We start from the raw sequence: 23,304 nt of genomic DNA, 5'->3' as shown, positions 1-23,304 counted from the left end.
TGGTTCATTTTCTGCGGTTATCTGGGAAACTTTGCTTGCTGGTTGCATTAGAGTACCATCAAACAATGATGCGGTTTTTTCCTTCTTCTTCTCAAAATAGAGGGAAGACGGACTACACCGGGGAGGAGGGGCATTCTCGATGATAGAACGAACGACATGCCCACGATTCTTTAGATAGATTGGTTTTGGGAGCATAGAGGCGTTTTTCGACTATAGATCGGCTTTACCGGTGCCTGGTATGGTTTAATGAATATACCGGTTTTTCCTTGTGATGAAAATACACGATGATAATCTATTTTGCTGCAGACTTGTGAGGACCGTACTAGAATGAAGATTTCCCCCTCTTACCCTTCCTGTCGCCATATAATTGACCAAAGAGCAGTGTTTGGCTACGGTAGGATGTCTCTGGCTAGCACATCCCCTTACTAGCTAGCATCACTGGAGGGATCGGCATGGTAACGGAGCAGCAACTACTGAGCGTTTGTGGGTATGCCTAGTACGACACAAGAACGGTTCGCGCATGCGGCTCCGTACTTAGATATGTAGAGCTGAAGATCTACAGTTGCATTCGGCAGTTGTAAGAAACAGACATGCATGCCAATGGGCTGGAGCCAACGGTCGCCCGCTAGAGCAAGCCACGGTGAAGCCACATGGGTGATCGCAACCGGTTTCCGGCATCGACATCGACCATTCTGCATAATGATGAGGACATGGATGTCATCAATTGAGAATTTTGCCTCAGAGTGGATGAACTGAGAATACCTTGATGAAATGGTAAGCGGGATTCTGATTCTGGTTTCTGTTGCGGGGAGCTGAATTGGTCCTCTTTGACTCCCACAGCTCAAAGACGTCCTTGAATACGCCCTATTTAGGACGGGCAGTGTTCCGCCCACGATCTACCAAGTCCCACCACAGCTGCCACCCGTCACCGGACCCGGCGATGCAGCTCGCCGACGTCAAGCAGCCGCAGCCCATGACCTCGCCCGTTGCCGTGCAACGTCAGTAGCAAATACCCCACGACCGTCCAGCCTCCACCTCCTGTTCACCCCCCCCACAGCGAATGGCCGGCCTTGCGCAACTTACCCCGGCAGCGCCAACCATGGCCAGTGCATCCTCATACGCAAGCTTAGGATGGCAAAGGCGCACCCATCCGAGTGCGTGGTCGGCGCACCTATCTTTAGCTCCTTCGACCCAGTCGATCAACGTCAGCAGGCACATTCGCGGAGGAACAATGGCATGTCGAAAGGGGGAAGGGAGCCCCGGAGCTAATCGGTGCCATACTTGTTTCCGGTGTTCCTGGCATACTTTTTTTGCCCAAGCATGGTATGTATGGTCTTTGGCAAGACGCGAGCGCAGTGCTCAGCGATTCTAGCATGGCTACTACGCACGGCACCGTCAACTCGGATGGAAGTTCGGCAGGAGCCTACCTACAGTGCCTCCTCTCCCGCCTTCCCCCTTATCGTTCAGAGCTCAAGCTAAGGAGAAGTCGTCTAACCGGGCCAATCATGCGCGACATGGAGCGTTCTCAAGAAGTACGGATTGAGTTGCATGTGAGTCATATATCGCTGCTGCCTTTCCGTAGTTGTCGGAAATCGTCCGAACGCGTCCCAATCCGCGCGCAAGCGGCGTAGATATTTGGGCGATGAATGGCCCGCAATGGGATCGGGGTTCGGTACTCGCTCAAGGGCGACGCAGCTAAGGACGCCAGCCTGACCATGTGCTGTCCCGTCTGCGCGCGCGCGCCCAGGCAGCAGGAGAAGGAGGTCGTGCGACGAAGTACCGAACTGCTGCAGTAGCGGCCGCCCGCGGGGTACATGCCACAGCCTCATATGCAGGTTCCCATGCAGCAGCAGCAGCAGACGCTGATGCAAAATGCAGACACCGCCGCAGGAGCAGCATCGCCGGGTTGGTTCATGATGCGGGAGGCCTCGAGCCACGGGGCCTAGTCCACATCGCTATCGCTTTCGGGGGTGTACAGTCCATTTCATTCGGGCGCTTCTCCAGGACCTCCTTACTCGATGCCGACGAATGACTCGGCCTCGTTTGGGGTGGTGTCTCGCATGCAGGCGCCGCCGTGTCGTGGGCGCATGTGCGGGACTGACAAGCGCGCGCTAACGGGGGCTCTGCTGTGGCGGTCGGCCTCCTCCATTCCTAATGTTGATATATTATCCTGCAAGTGCGATTGATAAGGAGATGTCATCAGGTTGCTTCATCTGTCCACGATATAGTAGGATGGCAGTGCTTTTGCCTTTGATTTTCATCGTCGCAAAGGCTGTCACAAGCCCTCGCTCGGTATGTGTGCGGGAATCTTGGCAGGGTCTGCCTGTCACATTTAATAAGGCCGGGTTGGACGACGGGACTGGAAGGATGGAGAAAGGGCCAAACGCGCCTCTACAATTCCCTAATTTCAAGTTATTCATAAGTGACGAAGGAACCAGGCGATTCTTACATAGCGTCTCTGTCGAGGTTGCATAGTGACGCCTGCCTGCATGCGCCTGCGACTGCGACTGCTCCGCCAGCTGCTTCTCGTTGACGTCACCAACGGCCCTCTGCGGCGGAAACAACAAACAACGCCAGGTCCACCAACTCGCCGTTCCGTTCAACCCAATTCCCTCGACCAGGAAACCGTTTTTTCCTCTTTTGAACCTCAAGGAGAAGAAGGAAAAAACAAACATCGTCATACTAATTCACTAGATACATTGGTTTATACTTCTTTCGTCTGCGTGCTAGACCATCCATCTTTACCTTTGCAAACCGTCTTTGCTGTCTTTATTTCCCGCCTACTCCAGAACAGGCGACCTACCTGCGGAAAGCACTCACCCACTCACTCACTCGCTCTGTTCTTACCTACGCCTACGCCTACGCCTACGCTCGCTCCCAGCCTTAGTCAGCAGGACAAAACGTAACCATGCCTATCCGATACCAAGCGTCCGAGGTCCCGACCAGCTATGCGACATGTAGCATTGGGTACCAGGAGTCGCACACGCTGCCCCTCAAGCTCAAGGCCATCGCCGACGCCGGCTTCGACGCCGTCGAGCTGTCCATGCCCGACATCCTGGCGTACGGCAAGATGCTGAACGGGTCGGAACCGGACCCCAAGGACTACGACGCGCTGGTGGAGGTCGGCCACGCCGTCAAGGCGCAGATGGTGGAGCACGGCCTGAAGGTCATGATGCTGCAGCCGTTTGCCAACTTCGAGGGCTGGCCCCGGGGCAGCACGGAGCGCGCGGACGCCTTCGAGCGCGCGCGGGGCTGGATCCGCGTCATGGAGGCCGTGGGGACGGACCTGCTGCAGGTCGGCTCGTCGGACGCGCCGGGCATCGCGGACAGCTCCGTCGACGACATGGCGACCGACCTGGCCGAGCTGGCGGACCTGTGCGCGCCCAAGGGGTTCCGGGTCGCGTACGAGAACTGGTGCTGGGCGACGCGCGCGCCGGCGTGGAAGGACGTGTGGGACATTGTCAAGCGGGCGGACCGGCCGAACCTGGGGCTGTGTCTCGACACGTTCCAGAGCGGCGGCGGCGAGTGGGCGGACCCGACGACGAAGTCGGGGCTGGTGGAGGAGGAGGTGGAGGGGGCCGGCGACGACAAGGAGGAGGGCGGCAGCGAGAGGCGACCCATGTATAGGGCGCAAGTGGAGCAGCGCTGGAGCGAGTCGCTGGCGGAGCTGGCGGTGACGGTGCCCGCGAGCAAGATCTTCCTGCTGCAGATCTCGGACGCGTACAAGATGGACCCGCCGCTCGCCGACGAGGTCGACCCCGAATCGGGGCTGCGGCCGCGCGGGCAGTGGAGCCACGACTACCGCCCCCTGCCGTACGACGGGGATACCTGCCGGTGCGCGAGTTCCTTAACGCGGTGCTGGCTACGGGGTTCCGGGGTTACCTGTCGATGGAGGTGTTTGATCCCAAGGGGCAGGAAAAGCGGTACCCCGACATGGGCGCGTACGCCAAGAAGGCCATGGACTCGCTGGAGAAGCTGCTGGTGGCGTAGAAGCCGGTCGGCAAGGTGTTTCTGAAGGCTGGGGTGGTGACGGCTGGGGGCCGGCTTCTTGCTGCTGGTCCTGGAGAAGAGGAGTTGGGGACGAAGTCCGGATCAGGATCGAGCAGCGGTAGTGATCGTCCTAGCTCTAGGGGTTAAAAAACTCCATGAAATGCATAGTCTTCTCCAATACGACAAGAAATCGTGTCTGGCCAATTGGGCTTCACGCCGTTAGCAGCCAATGTCGAATCCACTTGTCGATCGTCTTTCGATCCGTCAGTGAGATGCGAGGAAAAGAACAATAAAGGAGCCCATCAGATCAGCGAGATAAGCACTACAGTAGCGTCTTTTAGGCGCCTTTGGGGGGCGCGGCTTGCCGGCAGCTAGCGGGCAGCCAAGCACCAAAGCTTCTGACCAAGAAGCACCACCACCGCCGTCCCGAGCGCCTGAATGAATAACGTCATGCATTCTGCAAGGGGCGTTAGCGAGCGCGATGTAAGCCAACGAAACGATCTCTTGGCATCTAACGCTCATATATACCATGGCCCTTGAATCGGCCCCAGTGCTGGGGCTGACAATGTTCTCTTTGTGCTGCATGTTAGGTAGAAATGTCTTGGCTCGTGGACTTGCGCTGAGACTTGCAGGCTCGCATTCGGATCGAAACTGACACTGACAGCAGCACGAGCGAGGGGACTCGTCAGCTTGGGGCTTTGCTAGATGGTAGTTGCTATCGCGATCAGACTCCTGAAGAAGACTTGTAGAATTGATTCCCTTGCCCATCTTTCGTTCTAATAGATTGCCCAGCCGACCCTTTTTCATTTTCTTTCATCTCCTCCCCCACCTGCCGAACTGGGCAACTTCTTCGCGCCCCTAGTCTATGTTATCGACACCTGCTGCTCCCGCAAGCAGTAACAACGAGACAAGACACAGCACAACACAACCATGACGAAACCCCAGTCCAACTTCGCCCAGCTGCGCGACTTCCTCTCCTACCTCGCCACGGTCAAGGGCGACCTGTCCAACATCACGGCCCCGCCGTTCGTGCTCTCGCCCCGGTCCGTCACCGAGATCCCCGCCGCCTGGGCCGAGCACCAGCCCCTGTTTCTGGCGCCCGCGACGGAGCCCGACCCGGCCCGGCGCGCCCTGCTGGTCCTCGAGAACTTCCTGTGCAGCCTCAAGGGGCAGGTGTACACGGCGTCTGCGTCGGCGGACTCGGGCGCGGGCGCGGGCTCGGACGGTGGGGTCAAGAAGCCGCTGAATGCGTTCTTGGGGGAGCTGTTTCTAGGGGCGTTTATGGATGGCGACGATGATGAGAACTCGACGACGACGCAGCTGATCTCGGAGCAGGTGTCGCACCACCCGCCCGTGACGGCCTGCTGCCTCTACAACAAGGCCCACGGCATCTCGTCGTCGGGCTACGTCGCGCAGCAGACCACCTTCTCCGTGAGCCGCGGCGTCGTGGTCCGGCAGGTCGGGCACGCTATCATCCGCGACGAGGGGCACGGCGAGAGCCACCTGATGACGCTGCCGACCATGGCGGTCAAGAACCTGATGCTCGGGTGCCCGTACCCAGAGCTGACGGGGACGTGCTACCTCGTGTCGAGCTCGGGGTACCTGTCGACCGTCGTGTTCGAGGGCCGGCGCACGAGCCTGTACGGGATGGGGAAGAGCAACGGGACGCGGAATAGCGTGCGCGCGACGCTTGTGAGCCTGCGGGAGGGGAACAAGCCGCTGTTCGAGGTCGCGGGGCAGTGGAACGGGGTGCTACAAGTGAAAGATCTACGGCAGGAGGGCAGTAGTCCCGTCGTGATCGACGAGTTCCATGTCGACAACGTGGCGCGCAGCAAACTCCAAACCAAACCCCTCTCCGAGCAGAGCCCCTGGGAGTCCCGCCGCGCCTGGGCGGGCGTGCACGCCGGGATCCGGGCCGGCGACCTGCAGAAGGTGAGCGCCGCCAAGACGGACATCGAGGAGGGCCAGCGCGCGATCCGGCGCGCGGAGAGGGAGGCCGGCGGGGGGCTCGAGTGGCCGCGCCTGTTCTTCACGAGGGCGGAGGGGGACCAGGAGTTCGCGGTGCTGGCGCGGGCGATCCCGGACCCGGAGGCGAGGGGGCTGCAGCTGGAGCGCACGGGCGGGGGTGTGGAAGTTTGTGGGGGTGCGCGCGGCGGAGCGGTTGTTGTTGGAGGCGCGGGGTGGGGTTGGGGGGTTTCATAGGGGGTTGGTGCCGACGGGGCAGGTGGTGGAGGACCGTGACGGCGACAGCAAGAGGAGCAGCAGCAGCAGCAGCAGCAGCAGCAGTCTTGAAGAGGTTGCGACGCCGTCTCCGACATCGTCGTGCGAGGATCCGATGGGGAAGCCGTTGCGTCCAGCTACGGTATCGATCTACTCTTCTTCGTCCGGGGACGATCGGAGTTGTTACCGGGCCATGTAAAGTGATGTGCCGTGGTAGGAGGAAGCTGCATTGACCGTGTCAACTCGGGTCTTGTCATGAGCATGGAAACTACCAGGGACGATACGGAGTTCAGAGGTGTTCCGGGGACTTGGGGAATGTCAGGGTATGAACTTGGGTTAGATGTATGTTTGCTTTATACGTGTCATCGTACATAATGTCTTATCTCAGCAGAACCCAAATCGGTCCGGCATGCTAATGGGACGAAGTTGCGGTCTGTCTTTTTGTTTTCTTTTTTTTCTTCTTTTTTTTTTGAAAAAGACTAAAACGAGTGTTTCATTCGTTTCAACGGTGTTCTAACCACTTTGATAAACCCCGCCTCACATGGACGACCCAATGTGCCCCTAACCATGTGTCCTGTAAGCTTAAAGTCAGTACCCCCGAAAAGGCCTTGGACCGAGGCGGCTCAGCGTACTTACCCTGAACGTCCAAGGGAATGGCTAACCTCTTACCGCCTCAACTTACGCGATGCGTCTTGCGATTGATTGTGCGACTGATCGCTCTCGACCATCGTCTCTCGGGACCCTTGCTCCGAATTGCCCACCGACCCCTCCATTACATGAATGAATTCCGGAAGCGCCTTTATGATGGCATCAAACTCGGCCTCGGATATGTGTTCGCTCGTGAAGAGCGTACATCTCGACAGCTCGTTCAGGAACCGGATGGCGAACTGGGCGCAGTCGCTGAGCAGAATCGACGACCGTTTCGGATAGACCTTGAACAGCGCGATGAGCAGCGCGCGCGGCGTCGTCCGCAGCCGGACGAGCTCCACGTAGTTCTTCAGTTGCACCTTCTTGTTCAGGCTCACCTGCGAGACTTGCATCGTCCGCGGCTGGCCGGGCTGGGGCTGCCCTTGGTAGTGCAGGTGGATGATCCGCACGTTGTCCTTGACTCTGATTTCCCGCTCCGGCTCGACGGTCGCCCGCTCGACCAGGGGGTCGGGGCGGGGCCCCGACGCGGCGCGGCGCCAGACGACGAGGACGACGTGGTCCTCGGCCCATTGGGCGGCTGCGAACGTGTAGTCTTGGACCTCGTTCCCCGGCTCCGGCGCGAAAAGAAAGGCCTTTAGCTGCGGATGGTCGTAGTCGGCGCTGCGCAAGCGTTGGACCTCGAGGGCGTCCTGCTCGTCGAAGCCCACGGGGGGCCAGGGGCTGACCGGGCGGCGAACGTCGCCGCTCGCCTCGGACCCTGTAGGCCTGCCGTTGGCTGGGCGGCCGTCGTCGTCTTTCGGGTTTTGATTTCTACGCCACATCTTGAGCTTCAGTGGGAATCCCATGAAAGATGAGTTTGAGTGGCAGCTCTGGTTCTGATTGAAGGCTAGAATAATGCGGCATATTTACCGTTTCATTAGTAGTCTGCGAAGCTGCAATGAATGATGGTCGGGCTGTATCCCAGACCTCGGCCTGCCTCATACCTAGGTAGCAGCTCAGCTTGAGGGAGACATGACTTAGGCTAAATTCGTAGTGGTGTAAAACACACCGCAGAGCCTGCTGCTCGAATGCGACGGCATGGCATCCTATATTGCTTGGCGCTTTGCCAGTGGCCAGCATCCCGAGCACGGTGTCTATAGCTGCCAATCAAGTCGTTCAATTCCTCAGCCTGCTTCACTTGAGCGCGAGCTGGAGATTGCATGCATATCCCTATGACTCAGTATTCCTTTTTAATATATTCCAGCGCAAATCTCCACTACTCCTTGCATTGGTAAGATCGCGTACGTTGTTTCCTGGCAATGGGTTGTCATGTGATCGGTTTGGGATCTGGCGTACGTCGACATCGGCAGAACCCATACGAGGCATAGCATACACCCTACTCTATTTTCTTGGACTCGATGGTCTATCCGCATGAGCTTCTTTGTTTCTGTATAGGTAATTGCGTCATTGGCCCTGCCTAGCAACTTGGTCGTCAGAAAGGAGTTCAATGAGACTATTGAAGCAGCGGGCTACGATCACAGCTGTTTGTCTTCTTCCATTTGTAGCCCTCTGAGTGCAATGTGAATGAGAACGATGGTTGAACAGGAAAGAAGGACCCGACCTGAGTAGTTTCAACCGATTGCATGAGTGTCGCTGGATCGCCGATCGCGCCGGCCACGTCGGGCTCCTAGACGCACAGAGTGCTGCCTGAATCTATACTTTATGCATCTCGTAAGGGCAGCATCCATATCACCCCCATCAGGCTCCGGGCGACTTACCCTCGTTACCACACCACCGCGACTTCCGTCGCCTAGCAAGCCCGCCTCCAGGATTCGCCCATGCCGGACATTAAAGCAGCAACAGGAGCAACGGCTCCAACGGCTCCAATGGTACCATTGGGTATGGGATAGCCAATCGCGGCTTCGGCACCGCTCGGATGGTGTCTACGTGCCTGCCGCCTAACGGCGGCCTCTAACGCGCCCAATTTCCCTTCGGAGACGTGGTTATGGTGCGCCAGATAATCCACATGTGCCTCGGCGTTGGGCTTGGCACATTGCTTCACCAAGTGCCCGAGCAACTCGCCGAGGAAGTTGGAGACATACGTCGCACAGTCGCTGGTGATGTACTGGTGGCTTGAGGGACAGGCTCTCAGCGCAATGTGCCTTATCGTTCGCTCTGTCGTACGTACACGGTATAAGTCGTGATGGCGGATGAATCGTAGGCTCTTCCGCAGCGGCTGCGACAGGACCAATGCAAAAGCGTCGCGTCTGTTTGGCAAGAAACGGACATGCAAAAGTCGCACGCCGGTCACGGGGAGCACGTCGGACTCGTAATATCGGTATACCGTTTCGAAGACCGTGGTCTCCCTAGGGCTGCCGGTTTGCAGTATGACGGCCGCATGCCCTTTGGGCTCGAGATACGCAACACCAATATGGTACCGGCGCGCCTGATTTTGTTCACTAGTCGCAAGGTAGTCTGTAAGTGCTGGATCTTGGTCCTGGCGTCGAGCCCATAGGATATCTTGAAGACTGAATCCGTCGACGCATTCTATATCTGACCGCCAGTGCCTGGTGATGGGATCAGCGTTCAAAGCAAGGTCGCCACGCAGTTGGATAGTGTGACTCCGCTGGCTAGTGAATCCATCGGCGGAGAAATCGCAGCACATGTCTTGACGGACGTTGAGAGAAGGGGGTTGTTGGCGATGGGGGCTTGCAACCCCGGTGGCCGCAGCCTTTGTGGGTGTCGTGTAAGGGAGTATATTTTCCAGTTCAGATAGTGGCGTGGAAGGAAGGTCCTAACATCAACCGCATCGTTGGGCCGCATCAGCTCCAAACCGCCCGAGACGCCGTTATGTTGAAAGTTCGACCGTGTGAGACTCGACCGTTTGGTAAGTTCCCGGCCCCAAGTTGCAATTTGTGTAGCGGTGCCCAAGAACAGCCTTCGCACCCGACCACGATTGGCAATGCGTAGAAGGAGACACAGAACGAAATGTTCGCATTCACTCGCCAAGAACCCATAGTGATCTAGACGTCCAATGATCCACTCGGCTATCGCCCGGATCTCGGGTGGCGAGTAGGTGGTCTGTCCCATGTGGTAGGCTAGTAATGGCCTCCCTGACATGTCTGGAAGGACGGTATACCCGTCGACGTCCTCGAACTGGGTACTTGGCTTATCGGCGTCTCTGTTGGCGTGTGCTGTAGGAACAGGGGCATCTGCGGACCGACTGATCGACCTGAGATGGTAATAGTGGCCATTGCAGAACACAGACCAGTGCTCCGAGGAACGACTCAAAATTCGGAACCTCAGGTTGGGGAGACTGGCCACGAATACGTCGTAAACGTGGGACTGGGATACTGCCGATGGCAGACCTCGGTGGAGGGGCTCTTGCTGCCGCACCAGACTTGTAAAGGTACTGGCGCGGATCCGAGGGCCACGAGGCCAGGGGCTTGTATACTCCATGTCTTCTTTGGGTAGTTGATATACGTGGGGAAGCTCGATCGCCGGACTAGGTCCAACACCCCGAAGATGTGAAAGAATAGTGTCATTAGGCAGCCCGCCAAACACTTCTGTGTCCATGAATTTCTCGACCTGAGCCAAGAGCCTTTGGTTTCCCATCATTGATTATTCCGCTGTCCTATTGACTTGGAAGTAGGTTGTGCTGTTTGGTAATGAGCGCGGTGGTTGTGAGACTGGTGTAAACAGAGTATGGTTAAGAAAAATACAGCGAAGGACTTGGAACTTCGGCCGCCATAATGGGCGGTCATTCGTGTAAGTAAAGTTTGCATCTTTGAGGTCTATCTTCGGTGAGCAGAGTAGATCAGGGAGCTGGGGAGGCGCAGCGCAGTCATTAGGATGTGCCATGGTAGAACGTAAGCAGCCAAGACCGACCCAGACAGCGTATCTTATCTGACATGACATCATCATCGAGCTCCAGCTCCTTCTATGATATCCTTATCTTCCTCATTAAACATGATCTCCGTCCGCTTAGACACGCGGATCCCGCCGCCGTCCGCCGAGTTCCGCGTGGGCGTGGTGCTGGAAATGTGCGCCATGTAGTACCCGTTGTTGTTGTTGTTGTTGCTGTTGCAGTCATTGTTGTTGACGCTGCAATGGTAATAACGGCCAGGCATATTGTGCGCGTCCATAGGGATCGATCGGTCCCTCGAGGTGAAGGCGGCCCCCTGTGTCCCGGTCGTATATTTGGATTGGGGAACGAACCAGTATCGCATAGACCCGTATTTGGAATTGCCGCCCGAGAGGACGGCCCTTGGACCATCTTTGAGGAGCTTGGTGAATAGTCTAGAAGGCGTGGAAGCGATGGGATCAGTACCACCTAGACAACAGTAATACATGCTTGGATGGGAAACGTACGGTCGAAGTGTCGGCAGAGAAGCAGCAAGGATACCGACTTGAAGCTCGATGCTGTTTCGTTGTGTCAGCTAATGCAACATAATAACATGTTCGGTTGAGCCGGCTTACTAGAACCATATGAGGAAGTTGTAGTGTCTTCGGGGGCGGGTTGTTAGTTTGTCTTTGTCAGTACCTTGGGGTGGTGATGATCCTTGCCTTGTATAGTATGGGTCTCTGAGTCGTCGGCGGCCAAAGACCATGCGCGCGATGGATGCAGCACAGGCACTAAGATTGATGATCAGCGGAGGTCAACTTGAGAGTATTTGCTCATATTCTCCCAACTGACAAGAGCCCAAAGCTCAAAACGAGGAAGAGTGTCGCCTTTGTCCGCCGGTTGATCCGCAGAGCCAGCACGACCGGGACAGGCAGGAGACAGAAGATGAGATCGGTCAGGACGTTGATGACTGGGATGTAAACCGTTAGCACGCGCATTGGATACCTAAATGCAGGGGATACAGGGCTTGCCTCCATTTGCTGTGCCGATGATGGAGAGCGTCTGCCGGGACTGGCACTTCGTAGTCGGCGCCGCCCGCAGCCCCGGTACCCACATGGCCCGGAGCGGAACGCACGCGATGGTGAAAGCGATGGCCGAGTAGGCCATGAAGACGGAGCAGAACAGGATCATGCCACAGAGGAAGCGATGTTGGGCCTGACTCTTGGCGAACCGTTTGAGGACGAAGCCGATGGAGATCTTGACCAGGCTGATGCCGGTCACGAGGAACTCGCCAATGATGAAGGACCAGTACGCCAGGCCCTCCTTCCACTCGTCTTCGATGTCCTTGGGGTAGCGTCCGGCGCCGTGCTGGACCATGCCGATGAAGCAGACCATGCTCATGATAGCCATGATCTAGATTGGAGCCGTCAGTGGAGGGTTGGTGCACGCGCTTGCGTGTAACGCTAATGACAGACTTACCAGTGCGACTAGTATGACTGCATTATCGATACTGAAGGATCTCAGAAGCGCCTGACGAACATATAACCGCAGTGAGACTACAACAAAGGTTGTCGCAGGAGGATGGAGACAGGGGTCGCCCCTTGACGCGCTTAGCGCGTTACGTAAGATATTTTATTTATATATTTATTAGTACGGTAGTACCTTTCTCTTTTATCCTTTTCTTTCTTTCCTTTAAACAGTACTTTAATACTTAATATACTATCGGAACGCTCTCTGCCGTGCGATAAAGGTGATGCGCATCAGCATGCCGGTAACAGCCAGTATATGCCCTCCGTTCGACTCCACCATCCCCTCCCCCGTGTCCCTGCTCTCTGGAGCCCGTATTACCGTCGATGTTGGTGCCATTTCTGTCGGTTTTAAGTTGCTATATGCAGAAGAATGCAGCAGGGGCGCCCGTCAAAAAGAAACCGCGCTCCTGCTGCGAAGTGCAGGAGGGTTGAGGTTATTGGGGCCCGACCCTAGGTCTCTGTCTGAAACAGATCTTCGATGATTAGGGATTTGCGGGAGAATCCTATTATTCATTCTCTCTACTGAATCTCTATGCGAGTCACGCGTTGCTGGCAAAGCCCGAAGGAGCTATAGCCATTGTCTGTGCGGGATCGTACCCCCAAAATGTGGAACAAGACGACTACCCTAGAGATGCATCGTTACTTCAGACTCGGGATTATCCACTCAAGCCCAAGGAGTGCGTTCTATTCAGATTTTGACGCATGACGCAGACTGATTAATACAGCAACCAGTAGTATGGGAAGCTACTCAACGTGTCCGATATCTGCAGCATTCCGCGCTGGCCCATTTCCAGCCTTGCCCGCCTGAGCAGAATCCGACTATCCAAATATATAAACACGAAAATCTAGAATCTACGAGCTTGGAAACGGGACAGCATGCTACACGATTCAAGTTGCTGTTATAGGCCGTCCTGCATGTTAGTTGTGTTTTTCCCGCCGCTTTTGAACACCATGGCACACCCAAGCTGCACCTATCTCATAAACGCATGCCAGAAAGCGTGAACCTATAGCAAGCGAGAATAATCAAGTTAGGCCTAACTGGTACTCTATGGGTTTTAGGATTTTCACAAGCAGATGTGAAGCAACCTGTACATGTGAAAAGGGGGGTTAAGAAATATGTTCCCATGCGTCAAGGAAACTCTCATATGCGAGGTACACAAGCTTCGATATCACAAGAATGGGGAATAATTACCCGTTCGGCGGACGCCAAGGCGGTTAGGGTGACATTGCATTGGCCTTGGATAGTCAGCCGGATCCGCTGAGCTGGATACTCGGCTATAATTAAATACCAATAAGGGACTAAACCAAGGTCATGTCTTCGGAGACTAGAATTGGCTAAAGACGCGAATACCTCCGTATCACCAAGCGAGGGCTTTTAGTCAATGCTCTACCTATTTGTTATCACAAACACTCAAGTGGGTGTCCAACTATGCAGGTAAGATTAGGCAGGTGGGACAGAAGGGGAGGGTCCTCGCGTTATGTTCCTCGGATATTTATGAACTGCGCAAGGTTAAGGATGTATAAGTATTGCGTTCTTGTTTGAATATCAGGGACCATGCCGTTCGAAAGCTTGACCTAGAGCTTTTTCTATGGATATAGCGAGCATATATCAAGTGGTAGAGTTTTGCTTTCTGTAATCACCGATAGAGGGCAGCCGGTTGAGCGGCCAGCTATTCCGCCTGTGCCGCAATCTTGGGGCAAAGACGTTGAAGATCTCTGCGCCTTACCAATTGTTGAAAGCGGCGGAATTTGCCAAGTTGAATCTAAAGTACGCGGTGAGATTTAAGATCCCCATAAGTATGCATGATTCTGCAACTACTGCAAGTCCACCTGGAGCTGGCCTATCAGAAAGTCATCATAGAGTAGTATTTCTGCAAGACGTTTAGACTGGTCCAATCATTCCGTTTTCTCAGTCTGAGCGGTTTCCAAGGACCAGGACATCCTTTCATATTGCCACGCACATGTACACACTCTGGCAAATGGGTTCCAGATTCATGGGGGTGAGAAACATCGGTTCCAGAAGCGTCCCTCGCAAAGCAATTTGTCGTGATATTGTACATTATGGTGACTGAAAACCTCTTAAGGGGCATTGTTCCGAAGGGCCGGGTCAGCCCACCACATACCCAGACCAATCTGGACTTGCACCCAACCCGTTCGTGGGCCAGTGACTTCGGAAGGTCATATATCATGTGCAAGTCCACACTGGCTTGGTACTCGCTTTCCTCTCCCCTCTTCCCGTGTAATACATATAGAATCGAATCGTTTTTCTTTTCTTTTTTCTTTTATACAGCGTTTCCCTCTGATACCCATCCAGCCGCTACCCTCCCGTCTCAAGCACCGAGATGCAGTTGCCTCTGGTATACGTGACGTTACTAGTCTCAGCCGCCTCATTCGCCAAATGCTGGACCCCCGCCCCGTCCTTCGGGTCCGACCAAACCGCGGCCGAGTCTCTCAAAATCCTGACGGAGGCATCCATGGACGGAAGTCTGACGAGACACCTGGCCACGAAAGACGTCATAACAAACAAATGCAACATTCAAACCGCGGCGGTTCGGCGCGAGTACTCGACCCTGTCTAACGACGAGAAGCTTGACTACACCCACGCCGTCAAGTGTCTCATGGCGAGACCGGCCATCACCCCCTGCCGACGTGGCGCCAGGTGCCCGGTCTCGGTATGATGACATCGTAGCTACCCACATTAATCAGACCCGGACTGTCCACCGCAGCGGCTCCTTTCTGGCCTGGCACCGGCACTACGTCTGGACGTTCGAGCAGGCGCTTCGGAATGAGTGCAGATACAAGGGCTACGTCCCGTACTGGAGCTGGGCTAAGTCGTCTCAGGACCCTCTCAACTCTCCATAGTAATTCGGCCTTTACCTTTGGTTCCACCATATGTTGATTGATCTTTCCGTCGGAAATGCTGACCTAGTTTTATCTTAGCTTGGACGGAAGTGAATACTCTCAGGGAGGGAATGGCGAGTACGAGGCGCACAACTGCACCACGGGCCTATCTAGCGGTCTTCTGTGCATCGAGCCAGGTCAGGGAGGTAAGTCGTTTTACTTTTATAATCTTTTGGCCGGTTTACTTTCCATTATTCCCTACCCAATATCTGCCAAAGGCCAGGCAGAACTCTCATACTAACTCACCAATCCCCCAAGGCGGCTGCGTTAAAGCCGGCCCCTACGCAGGAATCATGGCCAACCTAACCGCCACCGTCCCGTCATGGCCCAACATCACTATCAAGGAGCCGCTCAGCTACGGCCCCCGCTGCATCCGGCACGACATCTCGGCGCCGCTGGCGCGGAAGTGGTCCGGCGACGAGCACGTCGTCGACCTGCTCCGGAACCCGCGGTACCAGACCGGCATCGGCGCGTTCCAGGACCGCCTCCAGTACACGGGCAACGCCACCGTCGGGTGTTACGGCCTGCACCAGTTCGGGCACTTCCTGGTGAACGGGGACCCGGCTGGCGATGTAAGTACTACATATCCGCTCTGCTTTGGCCGCTGCAGTTGCCATATTCCTCTACCCAGCGGGATCTGAGAGACTGATGCTTCGCAAACTACTACCTAGTTCTTCAATTCCCCAAATGAGCCCCTATTCTGGCTTCACCACTCCATGGCGGACAGGGTCTGGTGGATCTGGCAGAACCAGAAGCCGGTTGAGCGCGCCTTCCAGGTCGCCGGCACCCGTACCATGAACAACAAACCGCCCAGCGACGACGCCACTGTCGATGACACATTCGATATGGGCTACAATGGCGGCGAGGTCGTCCTTAAGGACTTGGTCAGTACAGTAGCGGGGCCGTACTGTTATATATACCAGTAAAACCACGACTTCGACTAGCATATCCTGAGCATTTACGACGTTGCTGTGAAAAGTATTGCCGAAATAAGGAAAGCCATGGTTCTGGCATAATGCGTGATATTTACTAGTAAACGACTTGCTTGGACACACTACCCCTGTTGAAAAGAATCATTGGCATCTGCCGTAACCCCTTAGACAACCATTTCCGCAATGGCCGTTTGTATTACCACAGAACGCACTTGCGCCACAGCACTGCCCGTCGAAAGGGCCACCCTGACAAGTGTAGTTTTCCTTGGACGGGCCACAGGATCCGTCCAGCGTGGGGACATTGACCGAGAGCAGCCGTCGGCAGACGTTGGCAACACCAGGCCGTCGACACAGTATTCCTTTCCCGCCTGGATACTTGAGCAGTCTGGGTCGATGAGCGGGTTGAGAAGGAAGAAGTAGGCGATGCTGATGCCGTACGTATCAGCCATCTCCGTACAACTGTAGTAGCTCACCTCGGCCGGTGCTGTCGCATTGTAACGACATCTGACCTCGGCGGCAGTGAGTTGTCCACAAAGCCAAATAATCCTGGAGAAAAAGAGGCACTTCTTCATGATTGCGTATGAAACGACTATTGGAGAATGGGAATTCGATATGCTAATATGCTAGATACGTGTGCAATATCATGCTCATGTGCGACGCCCTAGTCTCCCAAGTACATGTGCAATCAATCAAACTACTTATTCTTGAATGAACTTTGATTGATGTTCAGGAGACCAGGGATCCTCCACCTGTCTCGGCACGCGGAAATATCGGCAAACTGGGGCCATCCTTTCTATTCAGCTCTCCAAGGCCACAGCGAAAGGGCGAACATAGTAGGGTACCAACAGCGCATGTAACTGTGATTTCCATTTTGCGCAACCAAGTCCGGATGTAGCCTTTGTTATGCACACCCGTCATAATCCCTGAAGCCGCACCTTGCGGAGGATCTGGAACGGCCCGGCCCCCAATGCTTCCGGTCATTGTTCTACTGCCTGCCAATGCTTTACCCAACTCGTTACCTGCTCCCAGTGGGTCGCCATATTGGGGTGATTGTAATCGTCCGTCAAGCAGATGAGAAATTTGGCGTCAGGTTCGGCTGCGGCAGAGACTCGCGGGCTAAGGCAGCCGAAGTAGTAAAAGTCGACCTCTTCTCTGCTCAGAGGTACCGCGAGGCAGTCGTGGATCACTGTCTTGATTGAGCTGGCGTAAGCGTGGATCTCGGAGACGAATTGGCCGATGCTGATCATGTCGCCGTTCTTGTTCTCTATCACGAGGGGTGGCGGTCTGTCGTCCATTGCCTCGGCATCCTGCCAATACTCCCATCGCTCCACGTCATCCATGATCACAGTCATGCGGTAGCGTGGGGGTTCTGTAGCACTTTGCAATGCCAAGGGGTGGCTAGGTTGGTCCTGCGTACCGAAGAGTCGCGTCCAGACCGGTGCATCTTCCGCAATCGTGAGAACCTGAATCTCCGACACGGGTCGAAGGAGTGACCACTTCAGGCGCATGAACCGTTTTTCGGCAAACAACGAAGGGGTCGGAAGCGCGGACATGGTTGCTCAAATCTCCTAATGGGCCATTCACAGTTGTTGGATAGGTGTTGGGCTGTGATGAGATGGTTTAGGTTTCCAGATTCATTTGTTGGTCGAGTGAGCAAATGACCAACTACTTAAATACCCCCGCCAACACCCCCGATGCGAAGCCCCTACTCGGCGAAACGAATGCTCCACCCCCTGTTACCAGGCTATCATTGCAGCTTGCATAATGTTGGTACTACCTTACCTTCACGGACACGAGTTACTGCAAGGGAAATTGCTTTATTGAAGGTGCGTAGAACGGGCCGCACGCGGCATCTTAATATGAAACTGCAAGTGCAGCCTTCTCTGATCCCAGGCTTGCAAGGTTGCATACCACATGCCAAATGTATCTGGTCTATATAATGGACTGCCATTGCAAGTTTGGAAATCGAAATGGTTAAATGAACGGTTGAACATATGCTGCCCATCCTGCTGTCACAATGAAGCCATATTATCGAACCTCGAAACTCCTCCAACTCCTTGTCTGCATGTGCTGCATAACGCCATCCTTGGCACAGTTCATACAGAGCTACCAGTGGCCCTTTGTCAATGGAAAGCGTGCCCGTATGCCTATCATTGTTTATAATGTCCCAAATCAAGCCTGGTAGATGTGGCCTAGTTTTGCTAACCTACCACGCAGCGCACTGGCGACGAACGACGGCCGACCCTCTGACTCCGCTCGTCATTGCTCCCGTTGTTCTCCATTACAATTGCTACTACATGAAGGCTATATGCTTGAATGCCCAAAGATGGTCCCGAAATCATCAAACAAGCGGTCTTCACGTCTACAGCCCTTGGCAGCAGGGGCAGCAGGTTAGTTACACCACAGAGATTGCCACCATCGTGTTCATGGGATAATAATAATAATTATCAAACCTCGGCTAGTATCTTTTTGCTTACGACTTAGATTCGACAAAGACCTCCGCAAGAGGTGACGCGCAATGCCCCACCAGCTGGAAAACCCAAGCAGCCAACCGCTGTCCCAGGACAGATCAGCCAGACATCATGCCCGACTTCTGGTATACCAAAGCTCTGGAGACAGGCGATCCACTTCAAGTCAACGAAGTTGCCGCTCTCTATGGGCCAGACCCAAGCGACCCTACGAAACAGGAGATCGTGGAGAGAAGCGGGCGGTATTACACGTGCGAGGAATGGCCAGCACGCAGGTACTTGACAGTGCATACTACTACCAACTCTTATACCCCAATACATGGAAAGATAGTGTATAACAGCTAACCAATGTTTACAAGCTTTGTCGAAGGGGGAATCGGTACGATCCAGACAAGGAATAATCCCGCCCAGAATGTACAACCGGAAGGAGATGGAGGAGGCGGAAATACGGTGAGTAATTTAATTACTGTCCACTCGGAGGACCCATTATATGAACATTCCTTTCACTAATCTTATCCGTTGCAACAGTACTGCGCCCCTATGATGATTACTGTCGGATGCACCCAGGCCGTCGCACCGGGTGGGGCATTGGACGATGATTTGAAATGGTCTGAGCAAAGTAGGTTGCCGAAGACATCTGGATGCCGCTATGTCGACTTTGTTTCTTTGACTAATGTGCTTTTGCTGTTGTCTTAAAGATTGGCAGGGGAACACCCATTCTCAACTGAAATCCATACTTACCACGGTAGTTACGCAAATGCGAAACGGACTACCACCCGACCCAGATACAGAGGCTGTGGTGTTTGGCGTCACATTCGACGGCGGGAATTCCCAAGAAGCCCCTGCATCTGTCTTATATGTGGGTGGATCATGGGAGTCGGGCCTGGATCGGCCTCCCAGGAAAAGAGACACTTTGCTCGATGAGGAACTGATACGAGCCGGCGGTCTAGAGGCATTAAAATACCTCCAGACCCTTGACCCCAAGCGTTTGAGGGCATCGGGCTGGACAGCTGTCAACATCCACACCAACAACGCAAAGACCACTCAGGAGCCAGCTCTAGCAGCGGTGTCGATCCCGTCTGCAGTCAGGATGGGCGTATCCGGAGTCGAGGAAACCAACCTGTCTGCCGAGGTGTCTCAACACAAGACGCATGCCTTCGAGGCCGGGTATTTCAGCCACTCTTACCTTGCTGGCGCGCATCAGGTATATCCTGACCGAGCTATCCCGTTGTTAGACATTGGCACCGAGTACATTCGTGGCAATCTTGGTGGCCGCCTAGACTCCTTCGGGTCGAACTCTACCAACACTTCTTTCGGTCTTGGAGTGAATACCAATGCGTCTAGCTTTCATTCGCGTACTAGGCGCCGATACAAAAACAACAAAGTGGCAGACAGTGGTCGAGTTGGCATTTCGCCTTATCCGCCTTTGGCAAAGAGAGATGGCCCAATACAATGTGGGCCGGGGTCACCCTGCAAGGACGACAGCTGTTGCAGCAATCTCGGAAAGTGCGGCTTTAAAGATGCGCACTGCGGCACTGGCAACTGCACATCCAATTGTGATGCCAAAGCCATGTGTGGCGTTGATTCAGCCGACGGCAAAACGCTTTGTGCCCTGAAGCTCTGCTGCTCATACTATGGCTGGTGCGGGTAAGTAGTCATCCACTTGCGCAATTTCTCCAGTGCCCATCATGTATGACAGTTGCTGACGTTTTGCTTGGAAGGACGGAGGATGTCCATTGTTTTGATCCGGAGCCAAATATAGGCAAAACCCCCCTGCCAGCAGAGCTTCGGCTCTTGCAACATCCACCAGAGCCCAACGTGCGGCGGCTCCTCTGCCAGGGGCCGCCGGATCGGGTACTACCAGGGTTGGAATGTACGTGAGCGCGGGTGTGATAGAGTGCGACCTAGTGAGATAAACACGAACGGACTCACTCATCTCTTCTACTCCTTCGTCTTCTTCGACCCATCCAGCTTTGCCATCATACCGATGAACTCGGCAGACGTTGGGCAGTACCGCGAGTTCACATCACTGGCCAGCAACAGCCTCCAGACTTGGGTGGCCATCGGTGGGTGGAGCTTCTCTGACCCAGGGGCAACTCGGACGGCCTGGAGCGACATGGTCTCCACGAAGTCGTCCCGAAGCACTTTCATCGGCTCTTTGGTGGCCTTCATGGCTCAATATGGGTTCACAGGCGCTGACCTAAACTGGGAGTATCCCGAGACAGAGAGCCGTGGAGGTAGAAAAGGGGATGCTGAGAATCTGGTCCACCTCGTGAAAGAGATGCGTACAGCATTTGGCAGCAAATTTGGTCTCAGTGTCACCTTGGCGCCCGACTACTGGTATCTGCGTGGGTTTAAACCCAAAGAAATGGAGTCATCTGTCAACTTCCTGAACTTCATGGCATGTGAGTATACGGACGCGCATTGTATCATGGCCAATGGGTACTGACACCATCCCTTCATAGATGATCTTCACGGTCCATGGGACACTGATGTCAAAGCTCTTGGTCAGTTCAAATTTCGTCGCTACATATGAGATTTACACTCTGACGGTGATGGTAGGGTCCAAAGTGAGACCGCACACTGATATTACCGAAATCGATCGAAACCCCAAGCCCTTGTGGTTCGACGGAGTCAACCCGGCCAACGTCAATATGGGCCTCGCTTACTATGGAAGGACGTATGAGCTGTCCGATCCATCATGTGGTACGATGGGAAATTGCGAGTTCAAAGGTCCGGGAGCGGCCGGAGAGTGCAGTGCCTTCAAGGGGGTTCTATCCAACCGGGAGATACGATCCATGATTGAGATGAACGGGTAGGTTGGTTGATTTTGCTACAAAGGAAAGTCGCTAACAAATCCGCCCCGTCAGATACCAGCCCTACCTGAACGAAACTGCGATGGTAAAGTATATGAGTTACGGCGGAAACAGCTGGGTCGGCTTCGACGACGCTGACACACTTGTGAGGCCTACACCCCCTATAAAACCCGATTGGGGTGAGGTGTAGCTAACCAAATCACTAGGCCATGAAAGAGAATTTTGCGAGCTCTCGCTGCCTCGGTGGAACCATGATTTGGTCCATTGACTTTGATGCCGAGACTGGTGGTCCAGATGAGGGTCCCAACCCCGATGGGCTCGTTTGGGTCGACCCCCTAATATGGGAGGAGAACCCGCACATCGATTGCTACTCCCCTTGCGCACTGGCTTTGCCCCCGTGGACCAAGACCACCTCAACCGTAGACTATCCACCGGTAACTGTCACTTCATCTGGATGGACCACGACTGTGACACCGCCGCCAATAACCGTGTCGGTCTGGTGGATCTCCACCATCGTGGTCGGTATGCAGAAATCTACCTCTGGAGAAGCAACTTCCATGATAGCCGCTACTGAACACGTCACGCTTCACACAACACTTTCCTGGCCGCCCATTGTATATACAGACAGAGAAGACATGCCAAACACGACATATCCCACTTGGTCGACGAGCTATCCGCCCCCGCCTCCCGGTTTGACAAGGGATATCCCCAAGATTACCGTCTCGAATCGCCCCCCCAAACCAACAACTGCACCCTATCCTACACCGTGCGCAAATTGCAAGCCCCGATTATGTCCACCTGATCGGGATGATGATAGTGGCGTAGGTGCTGGTGGTGGCGGCGGCGGCGGCGGAGGTTCTTGCATTGTCAATCACAAACTACTAAATTCTAGACCTGGCACGGGTCTTAGTTGGATCCCACCAGCCCCCAGTTTCTTGAAAGGAAAGCTCTCAGTAGCCCTAATAGTATTGAAATATACGCTAACCGGGGTTACTACAGGGCGGGCCTTTGATCTGTCCTCCTGGAGGGGGAGGGGGAGGAGGTGGTGGCGGCACAGGTGGCGGCGGACCTCCTTGCATAGGGCTCCGTAAGTGTTTGTCTCAAACCTAGGTTACCGAACCCCTGAATGCTCTTTACGAAGCATCTGTGTATAAGCTTCGCCCTAACAGCATTATTACAGAGTGCCTTCCCCCACCTCCAAGGGGTGGAAATACCGATGAAGAAGAAATTGATAGAGGTGAGGACCGGGATTTCGACGTGTGCTTCCCAGTGGTAGGTTTTCTTTTTCCGGATCCTTCATATTCAATTTTGCGTCATCATATTCACGTGGCATCATGACGGGTCGATACTAAAGTCTCCTGACCACCAGACTTTTCCGGGACAGACTCCTGGTACCGACAGCCCCAACCACCCGACGGCGACGACAGGACATGCCAGTACCCCAGGCCCAACGCAGGCACCCAACAAGCCAGACGCTTCCAAAGGACAGGTAACATGCTACAACAAGATTGGGCGAGGGACGCAACGGGACAAGTTAGTCGACACCGCCGATGAGCTCTGTCGGCTCTACTCCAACGAGTACGACAACATCCTCCCAGTGGGCAAGCCGAAACTGTTTATTCACTCCTTCCCATGGGACGACGATGAGAAGGTCGCCATCCAAGTATTCATCTCGGTCGAGCTGAAACGAGGTTGTGCCTGGGCCGTGGACTACGCGACGTGCAAATCAGAGCTGCTGAAGATCGTGGATGGGTGCAGCCGGGACACCACGTCGGGTAAGCAGGGCGGCCTCTTAGAGAACAACTGCGTCAAGTGGCGCATTGATCCCGATGACGACAGGGATGTCCTGCCGCCTTCTACACCACCCACGCCGTTACCCGCCCCAACGCCGCCCCGCGAGAACAAGCCCCCGAGAAAGAAGGCAAACGGGCAACTTTCGATATCTGGTCGAGCAAGAACGTAGCCTGCAGCGGCCAC

The 23,304-nt window shown here is 54.9% G+C and overlaps 9 protein-coding genes across 9 annotated transcripts; 6 read left to right on the top strand and 3 right to left on the bottom strand.

Annotated features, from left to right (window-relative positions):
• Window positions 1–771: 771 nt before the first annotated feature.
• PG986_003727 (uncharacterized protein) lies at window positions 772–2,032 on the top strand (the record flags this gene model as incomplete). Its single annotated transcript, XM_066839949.1, has 4 exons — window positions 772–774; window positions 841–1,154; window positions 1,196–1,550; window positions 1,709–2,032. The coding sequence occupies 4 exons, from the start codon at window positions 772–774 to the stop codon at window positions 2,030–2,032; spliced, it is 996 nt and encodes a 331-aa protein (XP_066705013.1).
• Window positions 2,033–2,908: 876 nt separating this feature from the next.
• On the top strand, window positions 2,909–3,990 carry PG986_003726 (uncharacterized protein; the record flags this gene model as incomplete). The annotated part of the gene is made up of 2 exons (XM_066839948.1): window positions 2,909–3,568; window positions 3,628–3,990. 2 exons carry the CDS (start codon window positions 2,909–2,911, stop codon window positions 3,988–3,990), a joined length of 1,023 nt encoding a protein of 340 aa, XP_066705012.1.
• A 930-nt stretch (window positions 3,991–4,920) lies between these two features.
• PG986_003725 (KES1) lies at window positions 4,921–6,192 on the top strand (the record flags this gene model as incomplete). Its single annotated transcript, XM_066839947.1, has 1 exon — window positions 4,921–6,192. One exon carries the CDS (start codon window positions 4,921–4,923, stop codon window positions 6,190–6,192), a length of 1,272 nt encoding a protein of 423 aa, XP_066705011.1.
• Window positions 6,193–6,986: 794 nt separating this feature from the next.
• On the top strand, window positions 6,987–7,496 carry PG986_003724 (uncharacterized protein; the record flags this gene model as incomplete). The annotated part of the gene is made up of 1 exon (XM_066839946.1): window positions 6,987–7,496. One exon carries the CDS (start codon window positions 6,987–6,989, stop codon window positions 7,494–7,496), a length of 510 nt encoding a protein of 169 aa, XP_066705010.1.
• A 1,151-nt stretch (window positions 7,497–8,647) lies between these two features.
• On the bottom strand, window positions 8,648–9,502 carry PG986_003723 (uncharacterized protein; the record flags this gene model as incomplete). Its single annotated transcript, XM_066839945.1, has 1 exon — window positions 8,648–9,502. The coding sequence occupies one exon, from the start codon at window positions 9,500–9,502 to the stop codon at window positions 8,648–8,650; it is 855 nt and encodes a 284-aa protein (XP_066705009.1).
• A 1,255-nt stretch (window positions 9,503–10,757) lies between these two features.
• On the bottom strand, window positions 10,758–12,091 carry PG986_003722 (uncharacterized protein; the record flags this gene model as incomplete). Its single annotated transcript, XM_066839944.1, has 5 exons — window positions 10,758–11,136; window positions 11,209–11,259; window positions 11,317–11,472; window positions 11,534–11,651; window positions 11,704–12,091. 5 exons carry the CDS (start codon window positions 12,089–12,091, stop codon window positions 10,758–10,760), a joined length of 1,092 nt encoding a protein of 363 aa, XP_066705008.1.
• Window positions 12,092–14,552: 2,461 nt separating this feature from the next.
• Window positions 14,553–16,037, top strand: PG986_003721 (uncharacterized protein; the record flags this gene model as incomplete). The annotated part of the gene is made up of 5 exons (XM_066839943.1): window positions 14,553–14,882; window positions 14,917–15,071; window positions 15,151–15,257; window positions 15,370–15,683; window positions 15,783–16,037. 5 exons carry the CDS (start codon window positions 14,553–14,555, stop codon window positions 16,035–16,037), a joined length of 1,161 nt encoding a protein of 386 aa, XP_066705007.1.
• Window positions 16,038–16,207: 170 nt separating this feature from the next.
• PG986_003720 (uncharacterized protein) lies at window positions 16,208–17,596 on the bottom strand (the record flags this gene model as incomplete). The annotated part of the gene is made up of 2 exons (XM_066839942.1): window positions 16,208–16,666; window positions 17,063–17,596. 2 exons carry the CDS (start codon window positions 17,594–17,596, stop codon window positions 16,208–16,210), a joined length of 993 nt encoding a protein of 330 aa, XP_066705006.1.
• Window positions 17,597–19,601: 2,005 nt separating this feature from the next.
• PG986_003719 (glycoside hydrolase superfamily) lies at window positions 19,602–23,290 on the top strand (the record flags this gene model as incomplete). The annotated part of the gene is made up of 7 exons (XM_066839941.1): window positions 19,602–20,158; window positions 20,297–20,916; window positions 20,977–21,018; window positions 21,074–21,326; window positions 21,382–21,472; window positions 21,534–21,845; window positions 22,697–23,290. The coding sequence occupies 7 exons, from the start codon at window positions 19,602–19,604 to the stop codon at window positions 23,288–23,290; spliced, it is 2,469 nt and encodes an 822-aa protein (XP_066705005.1).
• Between the last annotated feature and the right edge of the window lie 14 nt (window positions 23,291–23,304).

Source organism: Apiospora aurea (assembly GCF_038362705.1).
Source record: "Apiospora aurea strain CBS 24483 chromosome Unknown utg000002l_segment0_segment0, whole genome shotgun sequence".
Classification (NCBI taxonomy): Eukaryota; Fungi; Ascomycota; class Sordariomycetes; order Amphisphaeriales; family Apiosporaceae; genus Apiospora; species Apiospora aurea.
Note: the sequence above shows the minus strand (reverse complement) of the source record. Positions and strands in the feature narration are given on the sequence as shown.